The 22,392-nt window shown below is 38.0% G+C and overlaps 1 protein-coding gene across 3 annotated transcripts in view; it reads left to right on the top strand.

Moving 5' to 3' along the window:
* Positions 1–391: 391 nt before the first annotated feature.
* LOC117920299 (FH protein interacting protein FIP2) overlaps positions 392–22,392 on the top strand; it is a 37,869-nt gene continuing 15,868 nt past the window's right edge. For all 3 annotated transcript variants that reach the window (XM_034837735.1, XM_034837734.1, XM_034837732.1), the window contains exons 1-7: positions 392–484; positions 888–997; positions 2,160–2,294; positions 10,432–10,590; positions 10,968–11,051; positions 11,520–11,566; positions 11,761–11,834. In XM_034837735.1, the coding sequence (XP_034693626.1) occupies positions 442–484; positions 888–997; positions 2,160–2,294; positions 10,432–10,590; positions 10,968–11,051; positions 11,520–11,566; positions 11,761–11,834 (652 nt within the window). In that variant the 5' untranslated portion in view covers positions 392–441. The remainder of the gene's footprint in view (positions 485–887; positions 998–2,159; positions 2,295–10,431; positions 10,591–10,967; positions 11,052–11,519; positions 11,567–11,760; positions 11,835–22,392) is intronic.

Below are 22,392 nucleotides of genomic sequence, written 5' to 3'. Positions count from 1 at the left end.
TAATAAGTAAAAATAATTAACTTATTATTATTAAGTTCACATTTTTATTTTACATTTTTACTCATTTGTTCTAATTATCTCTACGATCTTCTTTACTATTTTACGATATTCACTATTACTTGAGTTCCTTTACTCTAGTTATAATTTATGAGAATAAATATATAAAATTGATAATTTGTAATAAATTTTATTAAATAATTTTAATACTTAAAAAAAAAGAAAAAAAGAAGTAAGAATTAAGTAATAAATTTTAAGTAAAGCATAATTTACCGTTAACTAGGATTGTAATTACAGAGTTCACCGTGTGGTAAAAGTGAGGAGGAAGCCACGAGGTAAAAAGGGTGTAGTGAGTTATAAATGTGCATGAAACGGTGGGCAGAGTGGAATCGATTGTCAGCCCATTTTGTGTAGCTGGCAGTTCAGAGGCTCAGAGCAACGGCCATGTGCGCTACCGACTGTTCATCTGTTGTTCGCCTCAACATCGGTGAGACTCCTCTCCATCTCTCCCCTTCCACCCTCGTTTGTCCTGCAGCACTCTCATCGACCAACCTTTTTCTGATCTCAAGGACTTCTAAACCCTAGCCTTCGATTTCCCCTGTTTGGTTTCATAGAAACTGAGGAAAAAGAAATCGTAATTTCATGATTTCTCTTTGTTTTTCTGATTAATTAGGGCTCATTCCAACTAAGCTTAGTGGAATTTTCTTTTGTACGATTCCAAAAGATGGAAAATCTATTAGTTACAATGTTTGTTCCGATTCTCTTTGTTACATCTTTTCTCGGCAACCAAACGGAGCTCTAATGCTGGAATTTTCGATTTTCATCTGAAAAAATAGAGGATAGCTACTGAATTTTTTGCAATTCGCTAGTAATTGGGAGTTTACTTGCAGGAGGGAAGAAATTTTGCACGACTGTTGATACATTGACCCAGCGGGAGCCTGATTCGATGCTGGCAGCGATGTTCAGTGGTCGCCATACTGTTTTTCAGGACTCCAATAATGTACTTGATCTCGTCTTGCTGATCAATTATCCATAGTGTTTTCTCAAATGCACTTTTTATTGGCTTTGCTTTTTGGATTTAGGAATGTCTCCTTTTGCGCTTAAGTAGGTATCTGGTTTTCATTTGCCTTATTTTGGTTATATGTATTAGATGATTAAGCTGCATAACAGTGGCAATGGAGTTGTTAAACCCCCCATCTAATTGCCCTTTCGGCGACTTTGTATATTCCCTGTGTACTTTGGTGCAACTCTTTTGATTAGAGGCTGTCAATAATATTAACTTTTTGCCAAAAAAAGAATAGTGGCAATGTAGTTGAATGTCTTGTTGTCCAGTGTATGATACGGTATTTCCCATTATTCAGTGCTTTTTGGTAAGAATGTTTAATGTTATCATTTTGGATGGAAGGGGTTCTGCAGGCTCTTGAGGCGAATCACAATTGCTGTGAGATTTTTTAATGCTGTTTCCACTTAGATGTGTCGCCCTTCTAGATTCATAGGTCCATTCACTTGGATGCATGCATTCTAGATTAATAGATTCATTAGTTCTAATACTAAGCTCCACTCTAAGGAAGCTGGACTTTAGGTTGGTGGGGGGAGATGGATTATATGCCACCTGAGCTTCTCTTCATTTTTATTTTAGTTTATTTTGCCTTTTTCTTTTTTTTTTATTATTTTTTTATCCTCCCTTTTTGGAAGAAATCTCCTCTTGGAATGATTTTTTCCCATCTGCAAAATGTTTGCTTCATACCAAAAAGGGAAGGGGGAAAAAGGGAAAAATTTGATCTAGGGAAGTAATTTTTTATTTATTAGAAACAAACTGCAAGGGAAGTAAATTCATATGATATGGTTGGCTTGGGAATCCACTGGATATGTTGTAATGAGCAACCAAACCCTCCCCTTCCCTATTTAAACTAAGATATGTTGTTGTATTGGTATTTCTTTTGTCAGATGGGTTAATTTGATAGCTGGTATCATTTGTCACACTATTATGCTCTATTTCTTATTATTGCTCCTTTTTGAGTTTCCATAGATTTCATAGTTTATGTGAATTTCATTTCAATATATTTTGATATTTTTTCTTATTCAAGTTGTACAATGCATACTTCTTTATTCAAGTTCATGAATCAATCTATGTTGTTTGATCACATATTATGTTTGTGCAGGGATATGTATTTGTTGATAGAGATGGGAAACATTTTCGACATATTCTAAATTGGCTGAGGGATGGTGTTGTTCCCACATTAAAAGATAGTGAATATTCAGAGCTTTTGCGGGAGGCTGAATATTATCAGCTACTTGTAAACAATGCTTCCTTCTATTTGTAAAATATCGATTTTGCATTGACTGCATAGTTTCATTCTCATTGCTCTTTGGTTTTGTTTGTTTGGTGTGTGTGTGTTTTGTGCATTCATTTTGCTAAGTGCATGCCATTGATTAGTGATATGTTTAGGATGCTTTGAATTATTTGGTCTACACTTGGGGTGCATAGGAAATTAAGGGCAATGTGATCTGTTACCTATCCCTTTCCTTTATTTTATTTTATTGCTCACTTTCTTGTTATTGTCATTTTGCATACACAAACATAGCAAAAGGTTGTTGTTTGGATGAATTTGGTGGTCATAGAAAAGCCTTAACCTTGTCCCATGAGATTTAACTTTTTATTCTGAGAACCCCAACTTGAATTATACTTGAATTGTATGTAAATAAAAGCAAGAATTTGTACAAAAGAAGGATGAGAAATGTTATTAAAAAGAGGTGTGCAATAGTGTACAAAGAATAAAATGAAAGTCCTCAATATAGAAAGCCTTCAACTTCTCAACCCTGGAAAGATAGAATACCAGAACTGAAGGGGGCTTGAGATGCCCCACCCTGCATATTTAACAAATTGATGACATCCAACTTAACTTGCAACTTTGAGTGCTCTCAAGTTGAGAAGGTCTTTGTAATTCAATTGCTAGCCCAAACTAGGTTCTCTTGGGAAAAAAAACTTGAATAATCTTACTCATACTATCTTCAATGAGTTTTCTGATGCCAGCTCAAGAACATTCACTGAAACTAAGTTTCAAAATACCAACTAGCAAGGGAACCCAGTTTGCTCGTACCCCACCACTTTCCTAATTGGGAGGCTGGTGACCTTTGGTTTTCTAAAACGATGTCAAAAGCAACTTTTTTCGAGGATTCATTGCTAATTGACATCGAGGCCCTGTTTGGATTGACTTCTTGGAAGCCAAAATCTCTTTTTTTTTAGCTCAATAAGGCCATGTTTGGATTAGTTTCTAGAAAAAGAGCTTCTAGATGTGTTTAGGTAATTTTAGTAAGGGAGCCTTGGCTTAAACTTTTACCTAAAGCCAAAAAACGGGAAGCTATCCCAAATGAGACTTAAAAAGCGTTTCTAGATGTATTTAGGTAATTGTAATAAAAGAGATTTTGGCTTAAACAAGAGCTTATATCTTAACAAGAGCTTAATAGGGATCATGTTTTTAAGACGCTATCCCCTTGAAATAATGTTTTTAATTTTAGCTTCTAGCAAAAGTCAAAAGCAAGAAGCTATCACAGACAAGACCTTAGAGAGATGTGAAAAAGTAGTTATTCTCCCACAATTTAGTCACTTGCCTCTTCCCATTTTTTAAAGTCTTGACTTTCCTTTCAAGCTGAATAACCCTTAAAGTTTCTAGGTAGTTTAAACTCACCCTTCTTTTGGGTTTTACAACAAAATCCAAAAGAATATGATGGTTGCATTATAAATGCCTATAGGAGCTACCTGGTTATCCCTTTTATTGCATAATGTCTATGCCACTACTCCAAAGCAAGATGACAATGCAAGAAAAGATGAGTTGTAGATTTCTGATTCCCTAAGCACAAAACACAATGATTTGGCTAATGGTTTGAAGGGGTCTCCTTAGCTAAAGTAGATCATTAGCATTTACCTTTCTATTAGCCATCAATCAAGCAAAAGCTTGAACTCTTGAGGAAGTTTTTGTTTTCAAATGAGTTTGCCTTTGTGAGAGAAGGAGAATCAATTTAGAAAGAAATTGGAAGACAAATTTATAGTAGAAAGAACCATTAGGCCTACGGACTAACACATATCATTAGGAGGAGTACAAGGAAAGTAGAATTTGCAAAGACAATAGAAGGGTTAATAGATCTTCGATTTCTTGATCTAAAGGATGCCTTTGGAATTCAAGATTTCAAGTGGGAGACTCATGCGCAAAAGCGAAGATCCTAACTATAGGGAGAACCTTTGACCTCAAAAGGAAGTAAAGATGGGGGAATAGATGAAATAAAGGCTGATCTTCTTCCCACCATAGATCCTCCTAGAAAGAGTAGAGGATCCTTCACTTGCATAGGGTGAATATGACTAGTCAATTTAGAATAAATCTGGGCTATAGCTTTCCAAGGGCATGAATGTGAGCTTTTACTATGATGATGTTATTTTAGTCATCACTGTGCAAGCCATACTCTTAATCACTTGGTGCTGGAAGGAGTTACTTAGGGAACCATCATAGCCATTATCTAATGAAAGCTTATTCCTAATAGTGATTCCCATTGACTTGAATCCCCTTTAGAATTAAGGCTACAAATGTGGTCTTGTTGAGCTTGGTAGCCTTGACAACCTTCATCTTACTTGGATCATAAGAAACTTTTTTAGTGTTCTCAATTTGAGACATCACTATCATAAGAACTTTAAATAGTGTGACATATATTAGTTAGGATTATAGGCTAATTAGGTTTGAATTAGCCTAATTAAAGATTGTGCAATTAGAAAAGAAATTAATTTGAAACATATTGAGAAAGAAAGGGAACCAAAAGTAATTAGTCCAAGCAGGATGATAAGAATAAACAACTTATCAATGATAGAGGCACATGTCTAAACAATTTTGTAAAATAGAAGTTCGTTGTATAGAGTGGAAAGTTGTATTTAAGATACAAGATAGACTTTATGAGTGGTTTGTCCTGCACTTTGGATTACCTAATGCAACTAGAACATTAATGAGAGTTATTACGCAAGCTTGGTTGTCCTTTCCATTGGAAAATGTGGTCTATTTTGATGCTATCTTAACAATGTTTTCAGAACCAGACTGATTCATGATTCACTAGTTGGACCGATGGTTAAACCGCGGTTGAACCGGTGACGTCATAAATATATAATTTATATATTAATAAAATTAAAATAATTATAAAATAAAATTTATATATTATTTAAAAATTAAAATTTTATTTGAAAATCATAAAATTATTTAAAAATAAAAAATTAGTTTAAAATTAGAAATTTAAATTAAAATTAGAATTTAATTTAAAATTAGAAATTTTTAATTTTATTTTTAAATAAAAACTTATTTTAAAATAAAAAAATTATTTTAAAATTATAATGTTTTCATTAATTTAAATTAAAATCACAAGTTTTTAAAATCATAAAGTGAAATAAAAATAAAAATTAATAATAATGAATATAAATTAATAAGCTAAATAAAATAAAAATCGATGGGGAAGTAAAAGGGCAACTAAAAAGGAAGGGGAAGGGGAAGAGGCAATGTGCAGTAGCAGAAAAGGAAAAAGAAGGGGGGGGGGGGGGGGGGTGGGGGTTTGGGAGTGCATGCTTGGAGCATATTCGAAGTAAAAAAGGATGTGGTGGGGTGGGGGAGGCGTAGGCTAGCAACAGAAGAAGGATAGGGAGGGGGTTGGCTGAGGCGTGAGGAGGCGCACACTGGGAGTAGAAGGGTTGTGGTGGCTGAGGTGGAGCAGAAGGGTTGCGGCGGCTAAGGCGGAGTAGAAGGGTCTCGTCAGCTGAGGCAGAGCTGGAAGTGGGGAAGGAAAGGGGGGTTTTTTGAACTGTTCGATTCACCCGAAACCGGTCGGGTCAACTGGTTCACCGGTCTGACTACCGGTTCGATGCCGGTTCAAAGGCTGCCCGACTCAAATGGATGAACCGGACTGGATTTGTGGCTGGCCGGTGGTTGAACCGATCGGACCAACTGGTCCGGTTCGGTTTTTAAAACACTGTATCTTAACAATACACAATCTCCAAAGGAACATTTAGGTTATCTTAGGGAAGCATTTGAAACTTTCAGTGCAAGGAAACTTTATCTTAATCTTAAGAGAAGCTCTTTCCTTTAGCCTAAAGTATTTTTTTTTATGATTTGTTATCTCCCTTAATGGGTATAGAAGCTAATCCTAAGAAAGTTAAGGTTATTAGAGAGTTACCAAATCCTAAGGCTATTTCTGAAGTTTGCAGTTTTCATCAGATTATTGCTTTCTGTGGATAATTCATTATGGAATCTAACACGAAAATAGCTCCCGTATTGGTTGTATGAGAAAAAGGGAGTTCCCTTGGTAAAGCTACAAGAAAGGCATTTGAGAAGATGAAGAGAAAAATTGATGTTGACAACTGTTTTAAGTTGTCCTCATTTTCTTTAAGGTGTGGCATGCGATGCATTAGGCATTGACATAGAAGGCGTTGTAAGTAAAAGAAGGATGTCTTATAGCGTACTTTAGTGAGAAACTCAATGAGGCTAAATATAGATAATCCACTTATGATAAAGAGTCTATGCTTTTGTACAAGCTTTTTGTATTTGGAGGTATTATCTTTTTCAAAAGTTTTTTAACCATGATGCATAGAGACACTTGAATTCCCAAAAAGATTTAAGTGCCAAATTGCTAAGTGATAGAGTTCTTTAAAGAATGCATAATTTTTCTACCACCATTAAGTCATTGAATAATTTGGTTGATGCCCTTAGTTGAGTAGTGGCCATTTTACAAGTCTTGAATGCACATGTAGTTGGATTTGAGAGGATGAAGCATGGGTGTCATTATTTTGGTTTCATTTATGGGGAAATTCAGGATGTTCATAGTCCAAATCATGTTGATTTTATTGTTTACAATGGTTACTTGTTTAGAGGGTATAGGTTTTGCATCCCTTGTATTTTTATAAGGGACCTTTTGATTTGTCAATTGCATGGTGGAGTTTTAGTTGTTAACCTTGTTAGGGATAAACCCATGCTTTATTAGATGGCTTGAAAAGTGATATGGCTAAAATTGTGCCATGGCATCGAACTTGTCATCTAGAGAATGTTAAGAAGGGAAACATTGGTGTATTTACACCTTAACTAGTGCCACACAACCCCTTGGAGAGACCTTAGTTTGGATTTTGTTCTTGGGTTGGCTAAAGTAGCTTGAGAACATGATTTTGTTTTTATTATGGTGGATAGATTTTCTAAGATTACACTTATTGTCCTCTATGGCAAAATAGCTTATGGCTCTCATGTAGCCAAATTATTATTTTGAGTAGTAGGTCGGCCAATGTTTTACTTGCTTCTACAGTGTCTTAACGGGGATCTCAAGTTTGTCAATTATATTTGGAAGGCACTTTGGAAATTTTTTGGCACCAATTTGAAATTTTCTTCAACCTTTAATCCACAAAGTGGTGGTTAAACTGAGATTTTTAACTATAATTTAGGAGACTCGCTTAGGAGTCTTATAGGAGTAGGCAAGGTAATTGAAATTTATATCGTATTTTGATTGACTTTTGAAAAGCTAAAAACTCTTTTTTAAGATTAATAAGAGTTTCTATGCTTGTTTGACTAATTTTGTTAAGAGAGCTTATTGCTTAAAAAAGTTTAATGTGGAGGTCGGGAAAATGTTGCTTTTTGTAGAAACTCTATTTTGACTTGTACAAGAAGTTCTTTCATGTTTAACAAAACTTTTACATTACTAATATTACCCTTTAAATATTGTGGCTTTAGCATTAGCTTCAGCTTCTTGCCAAAGCCAAAAGTAGGAAGCTATCCTAAACAGACTCTTAATTTACCTTGTAACAATTTCGTCAATCTCTCTATTGTTAGATCACCATTTTAGATAGTTTTTATGTCCTTTTTTTTTCTGCTAATCGAGTGATCTCATCCCTTTGCCTTCTGACCATGAAGAATACTTTTGCTCTAGACATTTATGTTTTCTATGTTAAGCTTAATGCATATTTACTTGGACATGACACATATTGACTTGGACCTAATGCATATTTACTTACCAAGGCCCTGCTTGGCAAGTATAACTGGAGATTTGCAATTGAGGATCAAACCTTGTAGAAACAAGTCATGGCAGGAAAGTTTGGGTAAGAGGTATGAGAATGGCGTTCAAGGGGGCTGTGATATTGTTATGGGGTGGGGTGTGTGTATGGAAGGCTGTTAGAAATGGTTGGAATGCCATAAAAAGCATGTCTCATTTTATTGTCAGGAATGGTAGAAGGGTAAAATTTTGGAAAGATGTATGGTGTAGTGATATGACTTTGGAAAAAAAAAAAGACTTTGGAAGATGCTTTCCTAGCATTATTTTCTATTGCTGCCTCCAAAGATGAATGGGTAGCAGAGGTGTGGGTGGATGGGGAAGTGGTCGGATGGAGCCCCTTCTTTTCAATGATTGAGAACTTGATTGAGTGAAGGCCTTTTGAAGGAATTGCATGTGACCTTAATTAAAGGCAATGAGGAGGATAAGATGACTTGGAAGGAAACCAAAAGTAGCATCTTCTCAAATCTCTCTATGCTTCCTTAGTTAGGTGAGTTAGAGGACCTTGGGTGCCAATGAAAGTTAGCTTTTTTGCATGGGAAGCCATTTGAGGAAAGATTTCGACAATTGATTGACTCAAAAGGATGGGATGGATCATGCCAGATAGATGCTACATGTGTTAAGGTGATGAATAATCAATTGATCATTTACTTCTTCATTGTGCCAAAGCAAGAATGTTGTCACAACTAGTTTTTTCTTTGTTCGGTGTGTCATAGGTGATGTGCTCCATGGTTAGAGAGAATCTTTTAAGTTGACATGGTTCTTTTGTGTGGAAGAAATGGAAGAAAGCTTGAAGGGTCACTCTTTTGCGTGTGTTTTCGACTCTTTGGAAGGAAAAATATAGGAGGTTGTTTGAAGATGTTGAGCAGTTGGATTAAGTAATTAAATTTTCTTTTATGACTATTTTTTTTGGAATGGGTTAAAAGTATACATAGATTGTCAATTATCCATGATAGGCTTTGTTGATTAGCTAAGCTTGAAGTAAGGAGAGGGAGGTTACTTGCTAGGGTAACCCAATTGGGTAGGGCAAACATTGGGAAGTGTGGTCCCACTAAGTGGCACATGGTCTTGGGTTCGAATCTTGTCATTGATGATACCCTAAATTTACCCGGTGGTTGTTGTTGGGCAGTCAACACCTCGAGGTTTAAGTCCCCATAGGGAGTAGTCCTAAAGGCTTGACCATGGAAGGTTCCTTGGTTATCACATAAAAAAAAAAAAAGAGCAGAGGGAGGTTGTTTTTTTGTTCTCTTTCCTTTGTTAGCCTATAGGGGCATATTGCATACATTGTGTGTACTTTGGTGTGCCTTTTCTAAGGCACTATCAATATATTCTCTTTTATTGCCAATAAAATTTTTTTCTTGACTTACCATATGATATGAATACGAGTCCAATTTTCAATGTGAGAGATGTGTTTCCTTATTGAGGCACTTTTGAGCCTCTTATTTTGTCGGATAGTGGCTTTAAAGGTTCCCAAACATCTATTATTTCAATAGACACCCCGTAGTAGATATGGGATATCCTTGATGATTAGGTTAATTGGTTTGGAGCCTTCCATGGTGGATAGTAATGTTTTCTTATCAAATGGAAGGATCGTCCAATGTCTAGTGCAACATGTATTACATATTATGAGTTTCAACAATTTGATCCTGACCTTCTTGAGCATTACCATGCTCAAATTTCATCAGAGTTGTGTCCTTTTCTACTGAGGAAAACTGATGATGTTCAAGACCACCAATTTCTAGTTTATTATAGGCATAGATGTAGGGGATAAGAGGGATTTTGTTCACATGAAGTTACGATTCTTATTCTAATCAAAATTAGGAGTTTATCAATTTATTCTTATCATGAATTAGGAGTTCTATTGTTATCAATATGGTACTTTATTTTATTTAGGGTTCTTGAAATGCTTATCAGTGGAAGGACCATTATCATATTTCTATGACATTAAAAATATTTTGGTTGGGAATTTTCCTTTAATTCCGGTCATGAATCTCTATCTCTCTTTTAGGAACATTATTTGAAATTATGGACATACAATCTACTTATTTAATCCTGGTTTGTTGGAAATGGTTTGAATGATCATGATTCTTGAAACTCCATAACTCTAGTTTCATCAAACCTATATTTATTCAAACATTGGATAATGAATTTTCTTGGATATCTTTTAATCTTAGGAAATTTGTATGTATTATAAATATCTTGAGATTCATATGTTATGCACAGATATGAAATGTTGAACAAGGTTTATTGTGTTTCCTATTTTTTATTTTCTTTCTTTAAAATTAAGTTGTAATTCTCTCAATTAAAGATTACTGTTTCACCTACTTTCTTAGGGAAATGTTATATATATTTGTAATGAAAATTTGTGTGTGGTTTCAGGGACTAATAGCTGGAATTGGTGATGTTTTAAATAATAAGAGGAAGGAAAATGAGGAGTTAGATACTGAATTGACACGCACAGATATCATCAAATGCATACAGTCTGAGAAAGTTAGATTCCGAGGACTGAATCTCTCTGGCCTTGATCTTTCTAAACTGGTAATAATTTTAACTTCTAAATGCCTGAAGAGATTTCTGTAAGCACTTTTGGTAGGCTAGAAATGGCACTTACAGAAAAGTGATTCTATTGCCAATAGCCACTGGCCAGTGTCAACTGGATGTTATCTTGTGAAAACTGTAAACTTTAAGATTAACTATAGGATTTCATTTTGCTGACCCTAAACCTATTTATCTATGATTATTGTTATTAAAAACCCCAGTTGGATGGTTAAATATGCAAAATAAAATGCTCCAAGAGATTTTATTTATTTATTTGTTTTTGTTTTTATTATTTTATTTTATTTTTTTGGGTGAATAGTAAAAATTCTTAAGAGGTATTGCCTCCTTTGATGCATCCATCTTATAAAAATATGCAGGACCTGTCATATGTGGACTTCAGCTATGCATGCCTTAAAAGTGTTTTCTTCTCCCGTGCTAACCTTCAGTGTGCAAAATTCCGGGTAAGTTGTCTTAATGAAATTTATTAATACATCTATGTTAGGAATGAAAACTATTATTTCCATTTACTTGCATATCTTTGTGTTTTTTGTTAGACTATGTCTTTGTCATGAATGGTTGTTATTGTTTCCAGAAGCATGGGAATTTAGAAAAACTGTATCCAGAGTTGTTAGAACTGAACATGACCAATGAATGGTTTGCCTGCCTGTTAATTTGTTTGGTTCTTCATTTTCTATTTGAGTCATCAAGCTGTACTAACCCTCTCTAACACCTCCCAATTGGAAAGATTTAGTGCAAACTGGTTATGGTTGGACTAATTGTTGATAATGTGATTGCTGTGGCATGGTCTTCATTCTTATCATTGTGCTGTTGTAATGTAGGTTTGATAATTATTACCATATTTTCTTCTTTTCCTTTTTCTCTATGCATCTGGGTAGAGCCAAATTTAAGCTTCTGTAGTCTTATTACAGGATGTGGATGCTGAGGGTTCCATTTTTCATAATGCATCTCTGCGTGAGTAAGCCACTCAACAGAGAACTACTGGATTTTTATTTTGATTTATTTGTATTGCTCTAATTTGCTATTGTTGCTGGATACAGACTGACTTATTTTAGATCCTAACTTTTACATTAGTATTGCCTTCTACAGTTCTAGATCATATTTACATTTTATGGACTGCCTTCTCAAATGATATGATCTTGCCTAGGGAAGATGTGAATTTACTGGGGCAAATCTTCGTGGAGCTTTATTAGCTGGAGCAAATCTTCAGAGCGCAAACCTACAAGGCAATTTTTTTTCCTATCATTCTCATAATACTCAGTAATCTTCATATCTTTCTTCAACAAGTACTACCTCTCAAGACAACACTATCTGTTTTCTAGTTCCATTATCTTGCAAATTTGTGATCAGGCATTATCTTGCAAATTTAATCGCTTAACAGTTCCTTGACATGGGTTTTGGTCCTGTTTATTTGGGTATTCATCGACCTGTTAGGTCAATTTGTTAGCATATTATGAAACATTCAATCATATGTTTTTTTTTTCTTTGAGTTCAATGCATTGAAATAATGGCATCTAGTCTCACTTCTATTCTTCGGATTTACATTATTTTCTAAAAGAACATATGGTTGTTATTTTAATGTTCGAAGGTACGACTAGGACTGTAATGTGCATCTCCCCTGTGGCATTGGTATCATTAAATCAAGTATTATGCATGATTAACAGAAAGAAATCACTACCATTGAAAAACAACCAAAACTAAGTTATCATATTCTTTGTTTGCATATCTTATGAAATATATCATTCAGAATGCCATGTGGGCACCCACATCAACCTGGAGACCAAAGATATAATGGTAGTTTTACACACCAAGTAGAGCTCAGCAAAGACACAACCTGAAAATGTATTGCTGATATTTATTAGCTGCAGATATAGTGTGTTGTGGGAATAATGAAAAGAACATCTAAAGGTAACTTGCAATTAAAAATAGTCTAGGTCCTAATCTTGGTAGTCAGGAACATAACTGTAAGAAAAATGAAGGTGAAGGTCTCTGTGAAGAGGAAGACCTTCTTGGTTAGGTTCGAAGGTGAGGCCGGGGGAAAATGGTGTTCGCTTATAGAGCACAATAGAGGCTCTGTTTTCGCCTTAGGATTTGAGAAGGAAGAGGTTGGTTGGTTGATAGAACATTTGACGAAGGCCATTGAGATGAAGAATTTCATGGGTTTCAGCAGAAAATTCAGAGAAAAAACCAGAGTCCATTTCATGGAGGTTTGCTTCAACAATCATGGTAGGTTTATAAGGCTCTCCGAGTTTGCTTCTAACAGAAAGTCAACTTTCTTGGTAATACCTGAGGGAGAGAATGGTAGGGGTTGGGAAAATCTAAAGTTTGCTTTGTCTTCAATGTTGGTGGTCGCCTCCTCGAGTACTATTGAAAAGGGAAGACAGTGCAGGGAAGAAGGGACTTTTCACAAACATGTGGGTCCTTTGTGCCGGTCCTTCGCGAATGTAGTCAGAGAAGAAGGACCGAGGAGAGAAGGCCTTGTTCCAGTTGGGAGATGGGCGAGAGCTGTGGTGTGCGAATGTCATGCTAGTTCTGTTAACTGGGCTGAGGTCGGTCGGGCTTTGGCGAAAAGATTAGGGCATAAAGGTGTGGTGAATATCGTCCCCTTTTCCGGTGGAAAAGGATTATTTTTTGTGGAAACCATAGAGGAAACTTTATCACTCCACGATTTAAGGTTTATCAGGATCAAGGGTGGGCTTACAGTCTTGTTAAGAAGATGGTCGCCAAAGGAAAATTCAGTAATAGAGGGGAAATTTAGAGAAGGTTGGATAGAATTACGGGGTTTGCCATTTCATTTATGGTATGAGGTACATCTGAAGAAAATTATGGAGCAGTGGGGGACGGTGATAGAGATCGATTCTAAAACTGTTTGATCTTAGCAAGGCAAGGGTGAGAGTTGTAATGAAGGAACGATCAATTCTCCCACCTTTGATCAAGGTATTAGATGGGGGATGAGAGTTCACAGTTTCAGTTGCAGTGGCTGGAGAGGAAGACGTTAGGCGAGGAAGAGAAATGGGTGAGTCAACTCGGCAGAAGCTTGAACCCGACTCGTGGACAGGTGGCAAAAAGAGGGCTGAGGAGGCCAAATCAACGGCTGTAGGTAGGTCTTCTGATGGGGCAGTTGGCAGAATGAAGGAAGGAAAAGTTTGTCAAAAGGCTGAATTTGCTCCTGTGGGGACACGTGGCAAGAGAAGACCGATAGAGGGGAACAATTGGTCCCAACCATCCTAGTCTCTCAGTTTGAATTCAAATTTTCTGAGAACAGGGTATGACGGGCCAAGGCAAGATGGAGATGTTTGGGTTGGAGGGGACAAAGCCCAATCAACTGTTGAGGATGGGCTTCGGGCCTCCAAACAAATGAGAAGGGCCCAATCTTCTCTTAAGCCTAGTCCACAGGTTGAAATTGATTTTGGGCCGGAAGAGGGGAGTTTCTTTAATAGGCCTGCGTTCGTTGTTGGGCCAAGAAATGGGAGGCAGACAACCCATCTCTGCGAAGGGCTCTTTACGTAGAGATGACCCCTTTGCAAAGGGAAATGGGAAGGTAGGCTCTGAGGCGTCTGAAGCTCAATTGAGGGGTTCCGTGTTGAAGTGTGGTTCAAAGAAGCTGTGGAATTCCCTGTTCCCTCTAAGTTCTGGTTGTCGACAAGGGGGTTGAAGTCGAAGCGAGCCTCTAACGCTTGAGAGACCGTCGTTAGCTAGCGATGATCTTCCAAAGGAAGATTCTTTCAAAGCTCAAACACAGATCGAACGGAGCTTTAGTGCGAGTCCAAGTCGCTCGTCGGGGAGTCGAAAAAGGTGTTCCGGGGAAGGTACGTCGCCACCGAGTGGAGACGCGGATCCAAGGTCTATTCTTAAGGCTCCTTTCCTTTCAAAAGGGAAGGAGAAATTGTGCAACTCCTCTAAAGGTGAAGACAAAGCAGGTTTTAAGGGATTTGCGGGTTTTCCTCATTGTGGTTCATCAGTCGCGGTTTTCCCTTCTTATCCAGTAACCAGAGAAAAAGGGCTCAACTCGATGGGGTCTAGTGGAATGATGGTAGTGGAAGACCTCGAGGTATCTTCTTATCAACATTCTCAGTCATTTGTCTTTTTTTCCCCCTCCCTCTGGCTTGGCTCTTCCACACCTGAGTCCTTCTGTTCCCGTTCTTCCTAATGCAGTCATTCAGTATCAGTTTCCTACGAAACCTCAAGTTATATATGAATTTTTTTCCAAAAAAGATGACGATGGGGCTTTTTGTCTTGGGTCTGTTGGCAATCTTAACCGAGATGTTGTGGTGTCCCAGTTAGCTAGTTTGAACCATTTGTCCGAGAGTTTTAAATCCTTTAAGCCCAATCCCGGCTCGCCTCTTGGGGCCCCCAACCCGGTCACAGTTAGCTAGGGTGTTGCGGAGTCCCCCCCGATGGGTGGGTTCCAAATTGAAGGCCTTTCCTCCAGCAGAATGGCCAAAGTCTGTGAGGTCTTAAGTTATTTGGACATTAAGGTGTATTCAAGGCGGAAGAACATATTTTACACAGATAGTTGAGATCTGTTGGTGTTGGTTTGGAGGTTTAGGGTCAGTGAGGTGTATTTATGAAAATCATCAGTTGGAATACTAGGGGTTTGGGTTCTAGGAAAAAACGAAGGGTGGTTAAGGATTTTTCGAGGCTCGAGAATCCGGATGTAGTGATGTTTCAGGAAACAAAAAGAGAGGTGTGCGACAGAAGGTTTGTAGGTAGTGTCTGGTCGGTTAGGAATAAGGAGTGGGTTGCTCTTCCCGCGTGCGAGGCTTCAGGAGGGTTTTTGATCATTTGGGACTCAAAGAAATTGAGCAGCGAGGAGGTGGTAATTAGATCTTTTTCTGTTTCAGTCAAGTTTTTGTTGGATGGATGCGGACCACTGTGGCTGTTCGCAGTTTATGGCCCAAACAGTCCCTTACTTAGGAAGGAATTTTGGGTGGAGCTATTAGACATTTTTGACCTTTCTTTTCCATTATGGTGTGTGGGCGGTGATTTTAATGTTATAAGGAGAAGTTCAGAAAATTTGGGTGGCTCTAGTTTCACTTCTAGCATGAGGGATTTTGATGGTTTTATAAGAGATTGTGAATTACTTGATCCCCCCTAACGGAATGCCCCTTTCACTTGGTCAAACATGCAAGAGTCTTCGGTGTGCAAGAGATTGGATCGGTTTCTTTATTCAAATGAGTGGGAGCTTTTCTTCCCTCAAAGCCTTCAAGAAGTTCTTCCGAGATGGACATTGGATCATTGGCCGATTGTTTTGGATACCAATCCTTTCAAGTGGGGCCCAATACCTTTTAGGTTTGAGAATATGTGGTTGCAACATCCAAGTTTCAAAGAGTGCTTTAGTAGTTGGTGGAGAGATTTTGAAGGCAATGGTTGGGAAGGTCATAGGTTCATGAGGAAGTTACAATTTGTTAAGGCAAAATTGAAAGATTGGAATAAGAATACTTTTGGAATGCTAAGGAAAGGAAAAAAAGCATCTTGGATGAAATATCTAACATTGATGCCATTGAGCAAGAAGGGGTTCTCTCTTCTGATCTTTCTGCTCAAAGAGATTTAAGAAAAAGGGAGCTAGGAGAATTAATTTTGAGGGAAGAAATTCATTGGAGACAAAAAATTAAGGTGAAATGGGTTAAAGACGGGGATTGCAATTCAAAGTTTTTTCATAAAGTGGCTAATGGCAAAAGAAACAAGAATTTCATCAAGTTTTTGGAGAATGAATGAGGCTTGGTGTTGGATGATTCCCAGAGCATTACAGAGGAGATCTTATTATATTTTAAAAAGCTCTGCTTGAGTCCTCCTGGAGAGTCTTGGAGAGTCGAAGGCATAAACTGGTCCCCAATCTCAGGAGAGAGTGCATCTAGGCTAGATTCCCCTTTCTCCGAAGAAGAGATCTTTAATGCCATTTTCCAGTTAGATAGGGATAAGGCGCCGGGGCCTGATGGTTTTACCATTGCAGTGTTTCAGAATTGTTGGGATGTGATCAAGGAAGACTTAGTGAGGGTGTTTGTAGAGTTTCACAGTAGCGGGATTATTAATCAAAGCACCAATGCCTCCTTCATAGTTCTTTTGCCTAAAAAATCCAGACAAAGAAGATTTCAGATTTTAGACCTATTAGCTTGATCACTTGTCTCTATAAGGTAATAGCCAAAGTTCTATTAGGGCGATTAAGAGGAGTACTACACGAAACTATCCACTCTACTCAAGGTGCTTTTGTTCAAGGGAGACAAATTTTGGATGCAGTTCTTATAGCTAATGAGATAGTGGATGAGAAAAGGCGATCAGGGGAGGAAAGAGTTATCTTCAAAATTGACTTTGAAAAGGCTTATGACCAAGTGAATTGGGATTTTTTGGATCACGTGTTGGAGAAGAAGGGGTTTAGTCCTAAATGGAGGAATTGGATGAGAGGTTGTCTGTCTTCGGTCTCTTATGCTATTCTAGGGAATGGAAATGCTAAAGAGTGGGTCAAGACATGTAGAGGATTAAGGCAAGGTGATCCTTTATCCTCTTTTCTGTTTACTATTGTCGCAGATGTGTTGAGCAGGATGATGTTGAGAGCTGAGGAAAGAAGTATGTTGGAGGGTTTCAGGGTAGGTAGAAATAGAACAAGGGTGTCCCATCTGCAATTCGCAGATGATACCATCTTCTTTTCTAACTCTTGTGTGGAAGAACTGCAAACTCTCAAGAGTTTATTATTAGTGTTTGGACAAATTTCTGGGCTTAAGGTCAATCTTGACAAGAGTAATCTTTTTGGCATCAACCTTGATCAGAATCATCTCTCTAGGTTGGCCTTGTTTCTTGACTGCAAGGCTTTTGATTGGCCTATACTCTACCTGGGTCTTCCTTTGGGAGGGAATCCAATTGCTCGTGGATTCTGGGATCCAGTGATTGAGAGAATCTCAAGGAGATTAGACGGGTGGCAAAAGGCTTACTTATCTTTTGGGGGTAGGATAACTCTTATCCACTCTTGCCTTTCCCACATTCCTAGCTACTTTCTCTCTCTGTTTAAGATTCCCGCTTCATTGGCTGCAAAAATTGAGAGATTGCAAAGGGATTTCCTTTGGTCAAGGGTTGGGGAAGGTAAAAGAGATCATCTAGTTAGTTGGGATGTAGTGTGTAAGCCGAGGGTAAAAGGGGGTTTGGGGTTTGGGAAGATCTCTTTAAGGTATCTCGCTCTTTTAGGGAAGTGGTTGTGGAGGTACCCTAGGGAGAGTACAACTCTATGGCATCAGGTCATTCTAAGCATTTATGAGACAAATTCTAATGGTTGGGATGCCAACACTTTAGTCAGATGGTCACATCGTTATCTTTGGAAGACTATTGCACAAGTCTTTTAGGATTTTTCCAAGTATACTCGGTTTGTGGTAGGAGATGGGGAAAGAATTCGCTTTTGAGAAGATTTGTGGCGGGGGGACCAGCCTTTGAAATCCCAATATCCAAGACTATTTAGAGTAGTCATGGATAAAAATAGTCTTATTTCTTCAATTCTCGGATCTGCTCGCCCTTTCTCTTGGAACTTTAATTTCCGTCGTAATCTTTCCGATTCTGAGATAGAAGATCTAGAATGCCTCATACGATCTCTTGATTGTATGCATTTATCCACCTTGGCTTCAGATGTGAGATCCTGGTCTTTATCTTCTTAAGAATTGTTCACAGTCAAGTCTTTCTTTATAGCCTTGTCCCAAGTGCCCGATTTATCTCCTTGTTTTCCTACTAAATTTGTATGGAATTCTCAAGTCCCTTGTCTGGTTAGTGGCACACAAGAAGGTAAATATTAATGATTTGCTACAATTGAGAAGACCCTACAAAGCTTTTAGTCCTGACATTTGTAAGTTGTGCATGAAGCAAGAAGAATCAGTAGACCATCTTTTCCTACATTGTTCCTTGTCCATGGGGTTGTGGCACAGATTATTTCAGCTAGCCAAGATGGATTGGGTTCCTCCGAGAAGCATTTCAGACATGATGTCTATCAATTATAAAGGTTTTGACACTTCCAAAAGAGGGATAGTTTTGTGGCAAAATGCGAGCATTGCTTTAATTTGGGTTGTGTGGTAGGAAAGAAATGCTAGTATATTTGAGGACAAAGCTAGGAATTCAAAGAATCTATGGGATTCCGTTCACTTCCTAGCTTCTCTTTAGGCTTATTGTTCCGTGGATTTTAAGAGCATTCCCCTTAACGTGTTACAAATAGATTGGCTAGCAGTGTGTAGTTCCAATGGGATGGTCTAGCCAATAGAGCTTGTTCGTAGTTTTTATAGTGTAGTTTCTTGTTCTTTTATTGTGTTGTTTAGTTTTATCTTTGGTGGGAGGATTCCTCATCCTTCTTTTGTACTTTTTATTCTTTCAATATATTAATTTGTTGTTTCCTATAAAAAAAAAAAAAAAAATCTTGGTAGGTGGTTGTTGGGAGACAGGGGATGGGACTGGGGGTGTTGTATGCTTGGGTTTACTAGGAATTTCTTTGATTGGTGGTTATGAGTTGATGGGCCCTTTGCTGTAATTGCCACTTCCAGTGAAGGGATGGGACTGAGGTTGTTGGATGCCTAGATTTAGGAGAGATTTACTTGATTGGAAGTTCTTAGAACATGCATTAAAAAGCAAAGGTTTTACCCTTTCAGAAAAAGATGAAGATCGTGGATTTGAGGATGCTTGTCGTCTATCAGTTTTGCAGTACTAATAAGTGGTTGTGCTAAAGGATGGGTTAAGGCTTTAAAGGATTTAAGTGATTCTCTTCCTCCTTTTTGTTTAGTGTTGGATATTCTGAGTAAATTGATATTAAGAGTGGAGAAGTGTGGTATTTTTTGGGGCTTCTTGTTGGGTAGAAGTAAGATGAGGGTGATCCTTGTACAATTCACTGATAACACAATTTTCTTCCCAAGAGCTAGCTTAAATAACTTACAGAGTTTGAAACTAATTTTGTTAGTGCTTGGACGCATTTCAGGACTAAGGATAAACCTAGAAAAGAGTACCTTGTTCGATATCAACATTGGTTAGAACATAGTCTTGGAATTGGCTTTCTCCATAGAATGCAAGGTTTCTGATTGGTCTTTGTCATATCTTCTGAGTGGGATGGAATCCTAAAGCTGTTTAGTTTTGGGATGTGATCGTGGGTGGGGGTTTCTTGGTGCTTAAATGGTTGGAAAAGACCTATTTGTTGTTAGGTGGTAGAATAACTTTGCTGTAGTTATGCTTGTCCCATATCACTTCTTATTTTCCTTTTATTTTCACGTCACTTGTTAAAGTGGCATAGGGGGTTGAGAGGTTATAGAAGGAATTCTTATTGTCAAGTATGGGGGAAGGAAAGAGAGATCATCTTGTAAGTTGGGATCAAGTGTGTAAACCAAAAGGTGAAGAGGGCTTGAGAGCAAGGAGGATGGCTTTGAGGAATAAAGTCCTATTAAGGAAGGGGTTGTGGAGGTTATGGAAAGTAGTGATTAATGGTACAAGATCATCTCGAATATTCATGGGCAACACTCTAATGGATGGGATGACAGTATTGTGGTTAGGCTGTCACATCAATGCCCTTAGAAGGCCTTGGCTCAGGTATTTTGGGATTTCACTTGGTATTGAGTGGGTGATGGAACAAATATTTGATTTTGGAAAGATATTTGATGGAGTAATCTACCTTTCAAGGTCAATCTTAACAAGAGTAGTATTTATGGCATCAATCTTGATTAGGTTCATCTTTCAAGATTGGCTGTGATGCTTGATTGTAAGGCGTCCGGATGGCCTATTCTCTATTTGGGTCTCCCTTTGGGCGGGAACCCTAAGGCGTGTGGCTTTTGGGATCCAGTGATTGAGAGAATCTCAAGTAGATTAGATGGGTGGCAAAAGACCTACTTATCCTTCGGGGGGAGGATAACTCTTATCCAATCTTGTCTTACCCATTTGCCAAGTTACTTCCTTTCCTTATTCAAAATTCCCGTTTCAGTGGCTGCAAAAATTGAGAGGTTGCAAAGGGATTTTTTATGGTCAGGGGTTGGGGAAGGCAAAAGGGATCATTTAGTGAGGTGGGATGTGGTGTGCAAACCGAAGACAATAGGGGGTTTAGGTTTGGGGAATATTTCTTGGAGGAATCTCGCTCTTCTAGGGAAATGGTTATGGAGGTATCCTAGAGAGGGTTCAGCTCTTTGGCATCAGGTCATTTTAAGCATTTATGGTTCACACTCTAATGGTTGGGATGCTAACACTTTAGTCAGATGGTCACATCGCTGTCCTTGGAAGGCTATTGCTCAAGTCTTTCAGGGGTTTTCTTTGATTACTCGGTATGTGGTAGGAAACGGGGAAAGAATTCGGTTCTGGGAAAATTTGTGGCAGGGAGACCAACCTTTGGGAACCCAATATCCAAGACTATTTAGAGTAGTCGTGGATAAAAACATTTCTATTTCTTCAGTTCTCGGTCCATCTCGGCCTTTCTCGTGGAATTTGAATTTCCGCCGTAACCTGTCAGATTCTGAGATTGAGGACTTAGAAGGCCTTATGCGGTCTCTTGATGATTTGTATCTCTCTCCTTCGGTCCCAGATGCCAGATTATGGCCATTATCATCTTCAGGGCTTTTTTCAGTCAAATCTTTTTTTCTAGCATTATCTCAATCTTCTGGATCTCCTCAGAACTTTCCTTCAAAGTTTGTGTGGAATTCTCAAGTTCCTTTCAAAGTGAAGTCCTTTGTCTGGTTAGTGGCACACAAGAAGGTGAATACTAATGATATGTTACAAGTGAGAAGACCCTACAAAGCCCTTAGTCTTGATATTTGTATACTGTGCATGAAGCACGGGGAATCAGCAGATCACCTTTTTCTTCATTGTTCCTTGATGATTGGGTTGTGGCACAGGTTATTTCAGTTAGCTAAGATGGATTGGGTTCCCCCAAGGAGCATATATGACATGATGTCCATCAAATTTAAAGGCTTCGGTAATTCTAAGAGAGGGATAGTTTTGTGACAAGCTGCGAGCATAGCTCTAATTCGGGTTGTGTGGTGGGAAAGAAACGCAAGGATTTTCGAGGATAAAGCAAGGAATTCAGAGTTCCTTTGGGACTCTATTGTTTTCCTTGCTTCCCTTTGGGCTTTCTGTTCCAAGGCATTTAAGGGGACTCCCCTTAACGTGATTCAGTTGGATTGGATAGCGGTGTGTACTCCATAGGGATTGGTCCTTAGTGGAAGTTCGTTTGTTTTATGTGTATTTTCCTGTAATTTAGTTGTCTTTGGTGGGAGGATTTCTCATCCTTCTTCTTGTACTTCTTTTTTATATTAATATATCTTTGTGGCGTTTCCAATCAAAAAAGTAATCTACCTTTTTATTTTTTATTTTTGGATATGAAATAGCAATTTCATTGTGATGAAACATCAAGTATAGAGAAGGATGAGCAATGAGCAATTCTTCCAAGTACTTAATCCTCTATACAAAGAAGGATAAAAAGACAGATGAGTGTATTCTAATCCAAAAAGTTAAATCTAACTAAAATGCACAATGGTACAAAATCTTCAACAAAAGAAACCATATGTCTAGCTCCAGGTTTTGCTAATGCATTTGCCCCATCATTGTCTAAGCAAGGAGTCCAATAAAAGGAACATCGTAACGCTGAAGAAATGTCAATAATCTGGAGCAACCACTCTGACAAATTCCTATGGTCCTCTTTCTTTCTTAGTTGCCTATGATATGACAATACCAGAATCACCTTCTTGAAAATTGGAGAAACCCTAACAACCCTGCTAAAAGGGTTAGTATTTCTACCTTAATGGCTGAACCTTAGCATGCAGGTTTAGTTTCACCAGTAATCTACCTCTTTAT

Source organism: Vitis riparia, chromosome 8, assembly GCF_004353265.1.
Source record: "Vitis riparia cultivar Riparia Gloire de Montpellier isolate 1030 chromosome 8, EGFV_Vit.rip_1.0, whole genome shotgun sequence".
Taxonomy (NCBI): Eukaryota; Viridiplantae; Streptophyta; class Magnoliopsida; order Vitales; family Vitaceae; genus Vitis; species Vitis riparia.
This window is presented reverse-complemented; position numbering and strand designations above follow the sequence as displayed.